Raw genomic sequence first — 17,768 nt, 5'->3', positions numbered from 1 at the left:
ACTCCAAATAAAAATGCATACAAAGCTAACAAATATGCAAAAAAATTAACATCAGAATAAAAAAACAAATCTTGTTTTTTTTAAGTTTATTTATTTGGTTTCATTAAAGGTGTCTTGGGATGACAGTACAGACTAGGGAGCCTGGAAGATAAAAAGGACTACTTTTGAAGCTTATTCCCTAGATTACTACATACATATTACATTTCTTAATATATCAGCCTAATAGGAATGAGAATAATATTCATATATTTTTCTTCAAATATGATAATTATTTTGTTGATTTTTAAGACTGGATATAAAAATGTTTTCCCCCTAAATGTATTGAAATTGGCATACATCAAGATAAAGTTTAAATAATTGATTATATTACCTTGTATTTTAACAAGTAATATCAATTCAATATTTCCTCCATAGGACTAATTAAAAATGCATCATTTAATGTTCTTAAAATTCAGATAGAGAATATTTTAAGAAGCCAACATAGTTAAGGGACTTAGACAAATAACTCAGATCAGACACACTTCAGTTTAATTCACATTTATTCTTTCCTCTACATCCGTGCCAGTGCAGAATTGAGTACTTTAATATTAATATTCTTCAGAACACAATGTTGAAGACAATATATTCATTAAAAGGAAATTTCATTTGCAATTAAAAACTAACACTTGTCTCAAACAGCCTTTATTGAGCATTATGTGCTCGAACTTGTAGATCAATAAAGATACCAAATATTTACCCACAGTTGCTCATGTTCAGTTGAGGAAGAATGAAAGAGACAGACACAGAGACAGACTCAGAGACACAAAGACACAGAGACAGAGACACAGAAAAAGAGAAGAAGAGATAGAGAGATGGAGACAGAGAATAATAAAATAAAGAAAAAATGGGGGGATTAAGAAAACTCCTATAGAATAGGTGTCACCTGAGTTGAATATTAGAAAAAGCAAGAGATTATAAGAGGCAGATATATACGAGTTTATTCTTGACTTATGCAAAAATGTGGAGAAAGGATGTGGAATGTGATTTAAGAAAAACAATTATCAGGCCATTTTGTCCAAAAACAAAAACAAAAACAAAAACAAAAACAAAAACAAACCAGTGAGCGAAAAGAAGCAATATGAAATATAAGGGGAAAGAAAGGTGGGGACCAAGTTATGGTGGTCCTTAAATGTCAGACTGAAGATTCTGTATGTTATCAAAGAGGCAATAGTGAAACATTTTAAATTCTTTATTTTCTAGTAGGATTTAAAATGATTAAGTACGTATTTTATGATGTCAATTTGCCAGATATTTGATAGACATTGGCTAGGGAAGAAACTAAAATTAGGAAGACCAATTATGAAGCAATTCCAAAAGACCTTACAAGAGATGATAAATGTCTGGAATAAAATGGAGGATGACTTTTCCAATCAGTACCTTATTCAATCTAATTCGACAAACTTTTAGGAAATACCTGTTTTACAGTGAGCTTATCTTTTCCAGGGTAAGACTTAATTTTGTCATTTATGTGATTATCACTACTTTGGGGAAGTTATTTACCTGTAGGTAATGCTATCAAGAAATGACTGCTATTGTTTTAACTAATCATGTATTCAAGGGAATGTGTTTTTAAATGTAAAATCTCTTGTCAATTTCATCTCTAGCAATTGGATTTTGAAAAGAAAATGATATATACTCTAAGAGTAGAAGCAAGTAATATCCATCCTGACCCACGTTTCCAACACTTGGGGCCATTCAAGGATACAGCAGGGATCAAAATCTCAGTGGAAGATGTGGATGAGCCCCCATTCTTCAGTAAACCCTTTTATTTGATTGAAGTAGATGAAGATGTCAAAGAGGGTAGCATTATTGGACAAGTCGTAGCTTATGATCCAGATGCCATCAAAAATTTGGTAAAGTAAGTACTTCAGAAATGTCCAGATTATCACACACAAAAATAAAAACTTCATTCTATTACTGACACTATGTTTCTAAAAATAGTATAATATGATGTTTTTCTTAAGTTCAATAGTCGTGATCAATTATATTCTTCTTCCACTATATTCCTTTAGAAATCAAATAAAATTAGCAACAAAATCATAGGTAAAATATACAATTCTAAATTGTGGGAATGGATAAGATAATGAGAATATTGTTATTCTCTTTATTATAAATACATCTAATGCTGAAAAAATAGAACAATTGTTCCTGAAATAATATACATATCACAAAACTCAAATTTGTAAAAGAAAAATCAGTCGAATTATATTGCTATAACTCACCATATACAACATTAGAAATTAATAACTTTCATTTTCTGAACTGATAGATACATCTGATGAATTTTCTTGGTTAAAAATAATTTGTAAAAGCTTAAAACTTGGTTTTATCATATCAGTTTTCTCCATATTTGTCATTTGAGGATTTTCAAAGTTAGAATATTCACTGTTTAGAAGATGATTTTTCAGGATTATTAAGTGACATATGCTTATATGTGTTAATATTTTGAATGATTTTTCTTGTCATCTATGTGTATTCTATACCCATTGACACAGATCTACTTCTACCTCTCTGCCTTCTCAATCCATATAACGTTTGTTCATTTCTTTTCATAAATCCTACCGAGTTTTTATCTAATATGCTTGTGTGCTTATTGATGGGTAATGTCACTGTTCTGGAAAAAAAACAAACAAAAAAAACCATGGTTTTAAATTTTCCTACTTTGATAGGAAAAAATAACATCATGTCTAAACTAAAAAAGAACATTTAACCATATATTCATTTTCTCATTTAAAAAGAAATACTACTGTGGATTTCTTTTCCAAACAAATTGCTACATATATAACCTACCTTGGATGTATCATGGCCACATTTGCAACTAGAGGAGCTAACAAAAGTATAGTTAAGATAACTTATATTTTAATTCACTTTTAAATTTATATGCATTACATATAGGCAGGTGTTGTTTGTACAATTTGCTTGATATATGTGATAAATTTGATATCAAGATACTTAAAATATTATTTTCAAAGGTCACTTTTGGTCAAATGAATTTGTTCAACTATATGCAAATATTTCTGCACAATTGCATTTGCATAATGCAAATATATGTATTTGTGGTAAACATGAAATATACAAAGTGGGGCAGGAGAGGTATAATTCCCGCCATTAAATACTTCACATTTTAATAGGACAGACATCAGACAAAAACCTATGCATAGAAGACATAGAGAGAAATTGGGATGTAATCTCAAAGGGATACTATAATACGTATGTTGGAGAAGAGAAAGAAGGAAGAGAGGGAAAGAAGGAAGATTATCAGAAGTAAGATGAGTCTTAGAAGATATCAGAGAAGCCAGGATTGGGAGATAAAGAGAAAAAACATTTTAGTTTGGGGAGACAGCCACCAAGATAACAGGGAACTGGCAGGAGGAATTTTGTGTTGTACAGGAAAAATTCCAGTGTTTCTGGATAGCATATTATGTGATAGGGAGTAATATATCATAAAACTTAAAACAGAAAAAGGAGTCAGGTTGTAAAGAACTTGAAATGTCCAAAGAGTATTTTATATTTGATTCTGGAGGTAATAGGGAAATGCTGTGATTATTGAGTAGGAAAATGGCAGGATCAAACCTGTTCTTTAGAAAAATAATTTTTTTCCTTTTTAATTTATTAAATAAAACAAACTTTTCCATAACAGATTACAATAAAAATGATTGTGCATGAAATTTCAAATCTATTATGTAAAACTTGTTATTTCTTTTAAATACATAATAAAGCTATCATGTAAATTTCTTTTTTCTTTCATTTTATGCTTCCTTTCCCCCTTGTCCTATTACACACAAATAGAGAGAGGCAAAATTATTCTATACACATTTCCATTTAAACAGTTCTTTCTCTGGATTTAGATAGGACCTTTCTTCACATTTCCTCCATAGTTAATTTGAGTACTTATAATAGTCAAAATTACTTATTTGATCAGTTGTTTCTAAAACAATATTGTTGTTATTGTATAAAGTGTTCTCTTGGTTCTGTTCATTTCACTCTTCATTATTTTATGAAAGTTCTGTGTTTTTTCTAACATCATTGAACTCATCATTCTTTATAGCACAATAGTATTCCATAACAACCATATATCACAACTTATTAAGCTATTTCCAATTGTTGGGCATTCCTGCAATTTGAAGTTCTTTGCCAACACAAAACGGGCTGCTATAAACATTTTAGAACATAGTTTCTTGTCTTTTTTTTTACCCCTAATCATCTTTGGAAATAGACCTAGTAGTGGTATTGGTGGGTCAAAGGCTATAGTAAGTTATAGTAACTCTTTGAACATAATTATATTTTTCTCAAAAATCCTTTGATTAGTTCACAATTCCACCAAAAATTAATTAATTTCCCAATTTTCCCTCATGCCCTCTAATATTTTTTTCTTTCCTCTTCAATCTTCTTTGCCAATCTGGTAGATACAAAATGATATCTCAAGGTTATCAGAACCATCTGATACTGGCTAAGAAATAGAAAGGCATATCAATGAAGCAGAGTAGACATATAATTTATAGCAGCAAATAAAACAATAACTTTGTATGTGACAAGTGTAAAGACTTTACTTTGAAATAAGAATTGATTATTTCGTAAAAATTATTGGGAAAATTAGAAAGTAGTATGGAATAAACTGGGAATAGATCAATATCTTATACTACTTACCAAGAAAAATAACTTTGATAGTAACTGTAGGATAAATTGGAATAAGGAGAGATGAGTTATAAAGGTGCCATATGAAAGTTGTTGCTATAGTCTATGCATGTGGTTATGAGGTATTATGCAATATAAGTAGAGAAAAGGGGTATGAGGCATGTTACGAAGTTAGAAATGACAAGACGGCAACAACTACATTTACAGATAAAATATAAGAGAGGAGTTGTGTACGAAACTGAGATTGTAAGCCTGGATGACTGGGAATAAACTGGGGGAATGGTGGTGTTTTGACAATAATAGGAAGGTTTAGAATAGGGGAGTGTTTTGCAAAAAAGGAGAAAGAATTATCTTTTGAAAATATTGAGTTTGTGAAGCATGGACGGCATTCATTCCAAGATGTTGAAAAGGTACTTTGTGTGTGTGTATGTATGTATGTAATATATATATATATGAATGTGTGTATATATGAATGTGTGTATATATATGATATGTATTAATGTCATAAATAATTACATCCAGTACAATACAATTCACTTCACTTCAATTCAAGATATTAATACTTCCATGTTACAAAGAGTGCCCTTAATGAACCTGTTTTTTTCTTTAATGAAAGAAAATGAGTATCCACAATATTAACATCCCTTAAGTCAGTGGGGTGAAACCACCCTTCGAAATGCAATGGACTCCAACCTGGGAGTTTAATTGGGAAGAAAATCAGATATTATTGCCAAGGTTCCCATTATAAAGTACAAAAGGAGCCCAAAGCCCAGGAGAAGCAATGGAGATTTATGCTTGAAAATCACAAAGGGGAGGTTCAGAGAACTGTTTACAAAAAAAAAAAAGAATGGGCAATCTTTCATAGGAACAGGTAATATACAGAAGCGAGATGTTTTGCAGGATCTGATGACCACGTTACTAGTTTAGGCCAGTTTGTTGGTGCATAGTTCAGCAAGGTCAGTCAGCAAACACCAGAAATGGTATCTTAAAATGAGCGAAATTTGGCTCACTGTAGGTTCCTAATTTAGCAAAAGGGTTTATTCTGTGTGCACTGTACTTGTCTGGTGAGATAGCTCATAGAAAACAGATATATTAATTTCAAGAGTATTCTCACACTTAACACTCCCCTAAACTCATTCTCCAAAGAATTCTCTTCCAGATTGTTCCTACTGCAGGAAACACCAATTTTGAAAAGGCTTTCTTTCTTTTCTTGTTGCTGAGGTTGAAGTCATCCATGAAATTTTTGGCTCTAAATATCTAAACAAAATTGGAAGCAATACAAAAGAAAATATGAGGTCAACATGATATAAGAAAATTGAAACTATTAGAACATGACTGAACCACTTTAATCTGGATTGTAAGAGTTTGAACTGTAATGAACTTAAGCACTTAAGTATATAGGTAATAGGCCTTTGGCTAATTAGGTCCTTATGTAATTAGGCATATATGTACTCAGACTCTTAAGTACTTAGCTAATTGCGTACTTAAGTACTTGGATAGTTAGAGGATTATATACTTAGATATTTAAGGGAATTAAGTACTTCAGTTCTTAGAAACTCATTAGGAGAGGTATTTAGATACTCAGATGATTAGATGCTTTAAATACTTAGCTAATAGTACTTACTAACAACTGGATTTTTAGATAGAATATAGATAGATAGTGATGGGTATAGATTCTACAACCTTTGATTCACTTTACTTAAGGTATACAGGCACAAGGATGTAGTGATTTTGACAGTATTCTCAATGGTTTGATTGATCATTTCAAGCTGCATTGTAATTCTCTGACTCCCAAGTCAGAGTCCCCTGAAAAATCTAAATTATTAATACATTCATTACATATATCATGTAGATTAATTTGAAAATCATAATTCAATTCACAAAGTTCTCTTTTTTTTACTATGTAAAACAAGTAGATATTGGCATGAAAGATTAAACAATTTCCATAGTGGTCTTTTTTCTAGCATGAAAGCTCACATGATAGAATTTAAAGTTACTTGCTTCCTTTTAGCAGTTGATATGCTGATTATCCCAATTTGTTTATTTTCCTCACTGAAGAGAATCTCTGCATCATTCTCTTTTCAATAACCTCCAACTTTATTAAGAATTCTGGCTTCACTTACACTGAAGAAGTTAATATGCATGTGGCTTGTGGCACTCATTTGGCGAATGGAAAAAAAAATTATTTTAAGAGTTTTAAGAATTAGAATGATTTCTTTGATGACAAAGTTACCACATCATCATTGTGTAAGAAGGAGTCTGCATTAGACTGAGAATATTTTTTTTTTCATTTCCCCCACATTGTGGGTAACCATGGCCAAAATAAAATGTTATCAACTATTAGCCAACTTTCTGTTGGTAAGCTTATTCCTATACCTGTCCTTAAAATAAAAGCATGTCATCTATTTACTGTCTTATATTAGGGGCTTATTCCAATTGAGTGGAGCCTTTTGGGACTTATAGTACTTTATGTTGCCATTTGAGCACTGGACATCACCTCTATTCCTTAGTTAGTTAGCAATATTAAACTCCTTTGGAAGCACTCAGAATATGATATTAGTTCATAAGACTTTTAGGGAGAGAAAACAAAGCTAAACAATTTTAACACAAATTGAATGGAAAAATTGAATAAAAAATGTAAAACATTTAATATGTTCTAGTTTTCATTATATCATTGAGATACATGTAGAAAAGCAAAGTAATGCCCTCCCCTCAAGGACACATTTTAATTCAGTTTGGAAAATTACTAAGATGGTGAGTGGAGCAGTAAGAGAATAAATTGATAGACCTTGTCCAGGAAAAAATGACAAAATTTGATTTGGTTACAGTTCAATAAATGGAAAGTCAGAGAAGGAGAAAGTTATTGACAGGCGCCTAAGTACCCGAGTTGAAGTACAGCTTGGATAGAGCCTGGTAATAGAGCTAAGAGAGGCAAGCACCAATTGGGAAAGTGGGCCCTTGGTGCTGTAGTATCTAGGAATTGAATTCTACAAGGCATTGTGGCTTGTATTCCATGCCAAGGCATTTTTTAAGGTGTCCAGGGAGTTAAATCACAAAAATTGAAGAATATCAAGACTTCTTTTACCCCTTAGTCCTGAAATAAAGTTAATAAAATTAATTTCCCCTCTTGATACAGTCATGTCGCTTCACAAATGGAAGGAATTCTTATTAAGTAAATGCTTTCCACTATTCCATTGGTAAATATTTGGAAACCTTACATTTTGGAAGCTTCTCTGGGAATACTAAAAAGATAAAAGACTTGCTTTTGGTCATACAGCTAGTATATATTACAGGTACTATTTAAGCTAGGGTTTTCTGATGCCGAGGATAGATATCTATCCATTATATCTTTCAAATAATGCCCACATAGGAAGACTAATTAACATCAACCTTTTTTGTCCATTTAGTTTCCACAAATATTGCAGAATAAAATTTAGAATGTTATCAAAATGTTGTAATGAGGTTGTTGTTATTATTTGTCCTTTGCTCTCAAAGAGGACTATGACATCAGAAGGATAATACTAACAATAAAAAAGGAATAAGAGTAAGGAATATTTCCCTCATGCATAACTAAACACTTAAACATTGAGGGGGGAAATTGTAATTTCTACCAAATCCCTCAAGTTCAACCCATCTTGGCACATATCCCTGCAGAATTCTAGAAAGTTTCTAGAAGATACTATTCTACAAAACACAGTTTCAAAATATAAAGGCTGAAATTTGGAGTACATGATTAGAATCGCCAGTATATGAATAGGTGTATATTAGTTTGTTTTCACTGGAGACGTTTCAGGATAACAAGGAAATACAGAAACCACCTCTCCCTGCTTCTACAACTTGGACACTGGGATTCTGATTTATAAGAATATGACCCAGAAGGGTCTGATTTACTCTCTTAGAATTCGGAGGAGTTTAAGAAGCTGGTGAAGGAAAGAAATATAGTAAAGAAAAGAGTAGGAATTCTCTACCACAGAAGGTAGGGAACTAACTCCACAAAACAGCAAAACATTCTTTACACATACTTTTGGAAATTCATCTGCCACTTACAACATATAAAAAGGATTTGAGATTATCATTACAATTAGCAGCTGTTGTCAGCTCTGCCTCACTCTATTAGTAATCAAGTTTCCCTCAGGTTAGAGACTTGCTTATATTCTCACAGATTCTGGGAACAGATGATTACTACCTCCCACCTCTTAGTTCTCACTGTATTTTAAAGTTCAGCTATTTTTAGGGGCACTCCTTGCCAATTCAAGAGCTCATAACCAAAAACTTCGTGTCCAAGTATTTCATTAAGCCTCAGAGAAGATTAGAAGTTTATTACAGAGAGGCAGCAAACAAAAAGCAAGCAGCTTTTTTAATCCAATGATGATGCAAAGATAAAGAACATGAGACAACTAATTTCTGATTGAGGTATTAGAGTCATGCAGGCAAAATCCAAGTATAACAAATTGTACTAGACCTCTAGACTGTAGTTTTGAATGGAATTTTGTTCCAAAGATTACGGAGCTAAAAATAACATTCCCATTGTTCAGAAGCTAATAATATTAGCTAGTATTTCTACAGCACCTAAAATGTGCTAGGCATTTGTTCAAATATTAACTCATTTGAGTTGCTCAACAACTCCTGGAAGTAGTGCTATCATTACCCCCATTTTATAGTTGGGGAACCTGACATTAAGTGATTTTCTTAAGGTCACATATCTAACAAGTGTCTGAGGTAGGATTCAAACTCAGATCTTCCTGACTCTGGGAACAGCACTATATCTATTCTCCCACACCATGCCTCTAGAGCTAAAAGCAAAACAAAGCTGATGCACAGTCGCCTTAGTAGTACCAAGACCACTGAGTCTGTAGTCAAAAGTCTTGGATTTAAAACCTACCTCTGTCACTTGTAAATCGTGAGAATGGGAAATAAATCCTTCAACTTTATTGAACCTCAGTTTCCTCATTGGTAAAGTGAGGTTAATACTTATACTGTCTACCAATCAGAGGTAGCATGGTTCAATGGTGACAATATTGGGGATGAAATCAGGAAGATTAGGTTTCAAATCCTATATCTTTGACTTTGGCACATTTTGTAACTTCTCTTCTTCTCAGCTTACCCATATGCAAAAGAGTAATAACGTAAACACAAACGCCATAGGGTTGATGGGAGTGTCAAATGACCTTAAAGAATCATAGAAATTATGTAAAGATTATAGAAGGATCAGTTACCAGCCTTACTGGAATTTTTATGAGCAAACTGAGAATTCAATATCTCGTCCTGTGAACCCTTTAAATCTCACTGAACAAGCTCAACTACAATACGGAAATAATAGTACTTGAACTAATAACCTGAAGGAAGGGGAGACTGTGAGAGGTGGTGGTCAAAATTAAAACTCTGTTGTGGAAGGGAAGGGAAAGGGGAGAACTAAAAGTCCAAAGAGGGGGAAAGAGGATGGAGGGAAAGACAGATAGTAATCATAACTCTGAATGGGTTGAATGCTCCCATAAAACAGAGACAGAAGAATGGATTAAAAACCACAATCCAAAAATATGTTGTTTATAAGAAACGGGGGGGATACATACAGGATAAAGGTAAAAGATTGGAGCAGAATATATTCTGCTTCAGTTGATGTAAACAAAAGAAAATTTAGCAATCCTAATCCCAGAGAAATCAAAAGCAGAAATAGACCTAATCAAAAAAAGTTAAAGAAAGAGACTATATCCTGTTAAAAGACACCAAAAACAATGAAGAAATATCATTACGAAACGTATATGCGCTAAGTGGTAAAACATCCAGATTATTAGAGGAGAAGATAAGGGAGTTACAGGAAGAAATAGAGAGCAAAACTATATTAATGGTGGACCTCAACCTCCCCCTCTCTGAAGTTGATAAATCTAACCTTAAAATAAACAAGAAAGAAGTTAAAGAAGTGAAGAAAACTCTGGATAAGGTAGATATGACAGATCTCTAGAGAAACATGAATGGAGAAAGAAAGGAAAATGTATTTTTCTCAGTGGTACATGGCACATATACAAAAATTGACCATATACTAGGGCATGAAAACCTCACAGTCCAGTGCAGAACGGCAGAGATAGCCAATGCATCCTTCTCAGATCGTAAAGCAATAAAAACTATATGGAATAATAGGCAATGGAAAGATAGACCAAAAATTAATTAGCAACTAAATATTCTAATCCTAAAGAAGGAGTGAGTTAAATAACAAATCATAGAAACAATCAAGAACTTCTTTCAAGAGAATGACAATAATGAGACAACCTACCAAATCTTATGGAAAACTGCAAAAGCAGTTCTTAGGGGAAACTCTATATCTTTGAATGCCTTCATCAATAAATAGTGAAAGAGGAGATTAACGAATTGGGCATGTAGCTGAAAAAGATCGAAAAAGAACAAGTTGAAAATCCCCAAGTAAATAGCAAATTAGAAATACTGAAAACCAGAGGAGAGATTAGTAAATAAAACTCAGAGTTGGTTTTATGAAAAAAAAAAAAAACAATAAAATTGACAAACCTTTGCTCAATTTGGTTTAAAAAAATGAAAGAAGGAAATTAAATTACCGATATCAAAAATGAAAAGAGTGAACTCATGTCCAGTAAGGAGGAAATTAAAATAAAAATTAGAAATTAATTTGCCCAGGGACATACCTATAAATTCGACAATCTAAAGGAGAAGGATGATTATTTTAACAAATATAATTTTCCCAGGGTAACAGCAAGTAAGTTGCATACTTAAATAACTCCATCTCAGAAAAAGAAATTATAAAGCCAACAATGAATTCTCTAGGAAAAAAATCTCCAGGAGCAGATGAATTTGTAAGTAAACTCTATCAAACATTTAAAAAAGAGTTAATTCCAATATGATACTGACTATTTGATAAAACTGGGAAAGGAGGATTCCTCCCAAATTCTTTTTATGGTACAAATATAGCTTTGATATCTAAACCAAGAAGAACCAAAGCAGAGAAAGAAAATTATAGACTAATTTCTGTAATGAATATAGATGTAAAAATTTTAAATATGATTTTAGCAACAAGAATACAGCAAATTATCATGAGAATAATACATTATGATCAAGTAGGGTTTATATGAGGAATGCAGAGCTGCTTCCATATTAGGAAAACCATCAGAATTATTGATCATATGAACAACAAAACTAACAGCAACCACATGATTATTTCAATAGAAGCAGAAAAAGCTTATGACAAAATGCAACACCCATTCCTATAAAAACATTGGAGAGCATAGGTACAAGTGGAACTATTCATAAAATAATAAGCAGTGTCTACCAAAAACCTTAAGCAAGCATTATATGCAATGGAGAGAGAAGCCAGATGCATTTCCAATAAAAATAAGCAGTGAAACAAGGATGTCTGTTATCACCACTATTATTCAATATGGTACTAGAAATGTTAGCTGTGGCAATAAAAGAAAAAGAGATTGAAGGAATTAGAATAGGCAAAGAAGAAACTAAGTTATCAGTCTTTGCAGATGATATGATGGTATACTAAGAAAATCCCAGGAATTCAGGTAAAAAACTACTTGAAATAATAAACAACTTTGGCAAAGTTGCAGGTTACAAAATAAACCCCCACAAATCTTATACATTTTATATGTAACTAACAAAGTCTAACAGCAAGAGAGGGAAGTAGAAATGCCATTTAGATGTATGGTGGACACTATTAAATACTTGGGAGTCTAGCTGTCAAAACAAATACAGGGACTATATGAACACAATTACAAAATACTTTTCTCACAAATAACGTTAGATCTAAGAAAGTGAAAAAAAACATCAGTTGCTTGTGGGTAGGCCAAGCAAGTATAATAAAAACGACAATTCGACCTAAATTAATTTACTTATTCAGTGCCATATCAATGAAACTATCAGATAATTATTTTCTAGATCTAGATAAAAATAACATCAAAATTCACCTGGAAGAACAAAAAGGTCTAGAATATCAAGGGAACTAATGAAAATGAAATGCTAGGGAAGGTGATCTAGCTCTACCAGATCTCAAATTGTATAATAAAGCAACAATTATCAAAACCCCTTGGTACTGGTTAAGAAATAGAAAGGTAGACCAGTGGAATATGATAGGTACTCAAGACACAGTAGTCAATAAATATAGCTATCTACGGTTTGATAAAACCAAAGATCCCAGTTTCTGGGGTAAGAACTCATTGTTTGACAAAAATTGCTGTAAAAACTATATAACAGTGTGGGGGAAAATAGGCATAGACCAATGACTAACACTGTACACAAGAATAAAGGCCAAATGAGTACATGATCTAAGTATAAAGACTGATACTTTAAACAAATTAGTGGAGCAAGGAATAGTGTATTTATCAGATTTATGGAGAAGGGAAGAATTATTTAATAAAAAATGATAGAAAGTATCATGAAGTGCAAAATTGGTAATTTTGATTACATTAAAAGAAAAGTTTTTTTCACAACTAAACCCAATGCAACAAAAATAAGGAAGGAAGCAGAAAATTGGGAAAGAATTTTTGCAACTAGTCTCTGTGATAAAGGTCTCATCTATAAAATATGTATAGACCCAAGTCAAATGTACAAGAGTACAAGTTATTCCCCAATTGATAAATAGTCAAAAGATATGAACAGGAAGTTTTCAGACAAAGAAATTTAAAGATATCATTAGTCATATGAAAACATGCTGTAAGTCACTATTGAATAGAAAGATGCAAATCAAAATAACTCTTAGAAACCACATCACACCTATCAGATTGGCTAACATGACAAAACAGGGAGATGATAAATGTTGGAGTAGATGTCGGAGAGTTGGAACACTTATTCATTGTTGGTGGAACTGTGAGCTGATCCACCCATTCTGGAGAGCAATTTGGAACTAAGCCCAAAGAACTACAAAAACATGCATACCTTTTGACCCAGCAATACTGCTTCTCAGTCTGTATTCCCAAAAGACCATAAAAATGTGAAAGGTTCCACATGTACAAAAATATTTATAGCAACACTCTTTGTGGTGGTCAAAAACGGGAAATCAAGGGAATACACGTCATTTGAGAAATGGCTGAATAAATTTTGGTGTATGAATGTAATGGAATACTAGTGTGCCATAAGAAATGATGAACAGAAAGATGTCAGCAAAGCCTGGAAAAACTTATATGATCTGATGCTGAGTGAAAAAGGAGCAAAACCAGGAGAACTCTGCAAAAAGCAGCAACCACTGTGTGCAAGAATTTTTTCTGGTAGACTTACAACTTCATTGCAATGCAAGGACTTAAAAAATTCTCAGTGGTTTTTTAAGGCAAAATGCCTTCCACATCCACAAAAACAACTGTGGAATTCAATAGCAGAGTGTAGCCGATCATTTTCTTTTGTAATAAGTTTTGGCTTGTTTTATGATTTCTCCCATTCCTTTTAATTCTTCTATGCAATGTGATTAAGGTTAGGGTGTATTTAGTGGGAATGAATGTGTAGAACCTACATAGAATTGTATGCCATCTTGGGAAGGAAGGGGTGAGGGAGGGGGTAATGAGGGATAGAGAGGGAAAAATATCTAGGTTATATGGAAGTGATTGTGGAGCACTGAAAATAATAAAATAATAATAAAAAATTCTACAACATTTCTGATAATATTCAATTCAACCATTAATTATGGGGCACCTCCCACATCCTGCTAAAGCTAAGCTAGAACATGGAAAGCCAATTTAATAATACTTAAGTCCTGCAAGGTTCGTGGAAGCAATCTTAAACATCAAATAAGCACTTCAAAGGAAATGGACATTGTGCAGAAAAACAAAGCTGGGAAAAGTCAAGAAAGATGATTCATTCCAAAATGTCAATAATAGTGTTAATATAGTCTCAGAGTCATCATCCATAATTCATCCAGATGTACTTCATAAAATTTCCTGTTTCTTCAAGTAGTGTTTGTACAGCTTAAAACTGTGAAACTTATTGACATGTATCTCTCTTTCCTGACAGATACTCAGTGGATCGACACACCGATATGGACAGAATATTCAATATCCACTCTGCAAATGGGTCAGTCTTCACACTGAAACCCCTTGACCGAGAAACATATCCCTGGCACAACATTACCATTACTGCAACTGAAATTAGTAAGTTTAAGTTTAATCTATCTAAAGCTATTATGTTTTCACTAGCACACATCCGTACTTTACCAGAATTGGGTCTTATGAAGTTGTGCTTTTCTTTTGTATGTTATACCATCTTAATATAGCTTCTCTTTTCATATCACCTTTTTACATCTTTCTGAAAATATTTTTCTATTATTAATACTACATTGATAACAAGGAGAAGTATATTTTATTGATAGGGTCATAATCAGGAAAATTTGGGAGAAGTGATGCAAAAATACACAGACAATCACAAACAAGAGGATAGAGGATACAAATATCCAGAAGCAGACTGAGGGGAAAAAATTCAGATAGTTAAAGAGTAATATACAGAAAGAAAGAGAAATCAAACCTTCTTGGTTTCAAGATGACCTAAATTCAAGTCATGGATTGGATACATTCTATTGTTAAGGCTTAATTTCTCAGAGCACCAAACAATTACCCAAGACTATAAGATATAGATAAGTTTCCCAGCTGAATTATAGGAGGGTGTAGTTTCTGCATTTAAAATTCCCTATACCAATGAAATAATAGGTCTGTGCTCAGTTCCATAGTAGTGTATACACATACATGCGTGCGTATATAGCTACATATATACTTAACACTTTAGGTTTCTTCTTTGATCTTGGGCTGAAGGAAACAACCTAAATCTAATCATTTATCTTGCTAAGCTAATTAGTTAACAGGATTAATAACACATTCTAATTTTAAATATCTTCTTTTTTTTTTTTTTGCGTTTTATAAGTATACTGAAATGTTCACAAGTGATCCAATAGGGAAAAAGAAAGGTCACAGAATTGACTTATTGCTAGGTTACAAATGGTGCAAGTGACATCATTGTTAATTTTGTAAATGAGACAAAAGTTGTTTGCCTGTATGTGTATTTTTCATTCCAGATAACCCAAAACAAAGTAGTCACATTCCTGTCTTCATCAGAATTTTAGATATAAATGATCATGCACCGGAGTTTGCCAAATATTATGAAACATTTGTTTGTGAAAATGCAAAACCTGGACAGGTAAATACATGGTATATATGAAATTCTGTTTTCTTTCCCTCTCCTCTTCCTCCTCCTTCTCCGCTCTCTCTCTGTCTACCTTTCTCTGTGCCTCTCTCTGTCTCTCTCTTCCTACCTCCCTCTCTTTCTCCTTCTACCCTACGTATACTTAGGCAGATAAGGTTGAGAATATTCCATTTTGATTCTTTCTCCAAATTTCTTTTACATATATTAATGTATTACACTGTGAATAGCTTCTTCTTATTCCATTCTGCCACCTGCCTATTTTATGTATGGGCTCATAACTTACACTGACTTCAAAGAAAATTCCGTGTTGACAATGCTTTTATAGATACCTAGGGATGCAAGCAGATAATAAAAATACGATTTGCATTAATTTATTCAGCAAACCATATAATGAAAATGATATAGATCCCAGACTATTTTGCATAGTCATTGTTATGTTGATGTTGAGTGGCACTCTTCAAAGTACTGGGATGAAATCCTTATTGAAGCCATTTGCAGTCTGAAAAGATGAACTTTACCTACAATAAAAAAAAAAAGATGAGTGATGATTCTTTAATTGATTGTTTTATCTGCAGTTTAGCTCTGCCAGGAGAGCCTGCTTTCCCATTATTTTAATGGTCTTGGCTAATATTGATTATGAAAGGAATTTTCAATAGAAATATATGATTCTACGTAGTAGTCATAAAATTTTCTAATTGAAAATTCATAAATTGAAATGTAAAATGCAAATAGATAATAAATACATTTTACAAGTTCTTGAGATGTATCATCTTAAAGTACATCCAAATATCTTATAAGTATGTTAAAAGTGTTAGCATTAAAATCTCTCATAACTATAAAGTAAAGGAAAATTTTTTTGAAAGATTCTAAAATGTTACCATCACTTATATTAATGATTCAGTGGTCCAAAAAAAAAAACAAAAAACATGCACATATGTATGAATGCACAGTGAAACTCACCTACATACTTCTATATCCTTGGTAGCCACTCTCGAGAAGGAGATATTTTGGTGCAAGTGAAAGAATGCACCCTCACGTTGAACATCATACCTTCACTCAAAGAAGGAGATCTCTCACTTTTACCTTTTCAAAAGTTTTTTCAGTTCCATTGAAAACAACTTAGCGAAACTGATGAGAAAAGTAAATTGAGAAAGGGTTACTTTTAATTCAATTATAAATGCAGTTCGGTATAAATTTCAGTTACTGATTCCTAAGCAAGCATTTCAGAATGGTCACCATGAATTAATAATTGAAAAATTAAAAAAAATACATTAAGACCCCTCTTAGATAAGCTGATGAGAATTTAAGTTTCATTGAGAAAGGGATGGTGTCCAAGATAAGATAAGGATGATAAGTAATGTTGCACAATATCCTTGTCAGATCACTTTTGGAGCACAGTGTTGTATTTTGGAAGTCATATCTTAAGAAATATAAGCTGCAGGTCATCTGATGGATCATTAAAATGAAGGACCTTAAGTCCTTCATTTTTTGGTTTCTGAAAAATGGCCAAAGGAACTGCAGATACTCAGACTAGAGAAAAGAAGACTTGGTGGTGGAAGGCATAAAAAATATTTGAAGGGATGTTACACTGAAGAGAGAGTAGATAAATTTGCTAAGTGGTAGAATTGAGTAGTAGTTGAAAGTCGCTAAAAAGATTGATAAAGTTTGTATTTGTGAAGATTGATTTAAATTATATGTAAGGGAAAACTTCTTAACAGTTACAACAAACTAAACTGAAAATGGCCACCGTAGGAGTTAGTGGTTAAATGATGACATTTTAAGTAAATTGCAGGGAAGATTTTTGTTCAAGTTATTGGCTATACTAAGTAGGATTTGAAGTGCCTTCCAACTCTGAGAATCTGTGATTCTGTGATGTCTTGGGAAAATTTGCCTGCCATTACATTTGACAACTAAGAGATCTCTAGGATAGAGAAATTTTAGCTGAATGT

General features: G+C 32.6%; 1 protein-coding gene across 1 annotated transcript in view; it reads left to right on the top strand.

Moving 5' to 3' along the window:
- CDH9 (cadherin 9) overlaps positions 1-17,768 on the top strand; it is a 234,213-nt gene that overhangs the window by 207,067 nt on the left and 9,378 nt on the right. The window contains exons 8-10 of the mRNA XM_072605477.1: positions 1,644-1,897; positions 14,641-14,777; positions 15,692-15,813. Of these exons, the coding sequence (XP_072461578.1) occupies positions 1,644-1,897; positions 14,641-14,777; positions 15,692-15,813 (513 nt within the window). The remainder of the gene's footprint in view (positions 1-1,643; positions 1,898-14,640; positions 14,778-15,691; positions 15,814-17,768) is intronic.

Source organism: Notamacropus eugenii, chromosome 4 (genome assembly GCF_028372415.1).
Source record: "Notamacropus eugenii isolate mMacEug1 chromosome 4, mMacEug1.pri_v2, whole genome shotgun sequence".
Classification (NCBI taxonomy): Eukaryota; Metazoa; Chordata; class Mammalia; order Diprotodontia; family Macropodidae; genus Notamacropus; species Notamacropus eugenii.
Note: the sequence above shows the minus strand (reverse complement) of the source record. Positions and strands in the feature narration are given on the sequence as shown.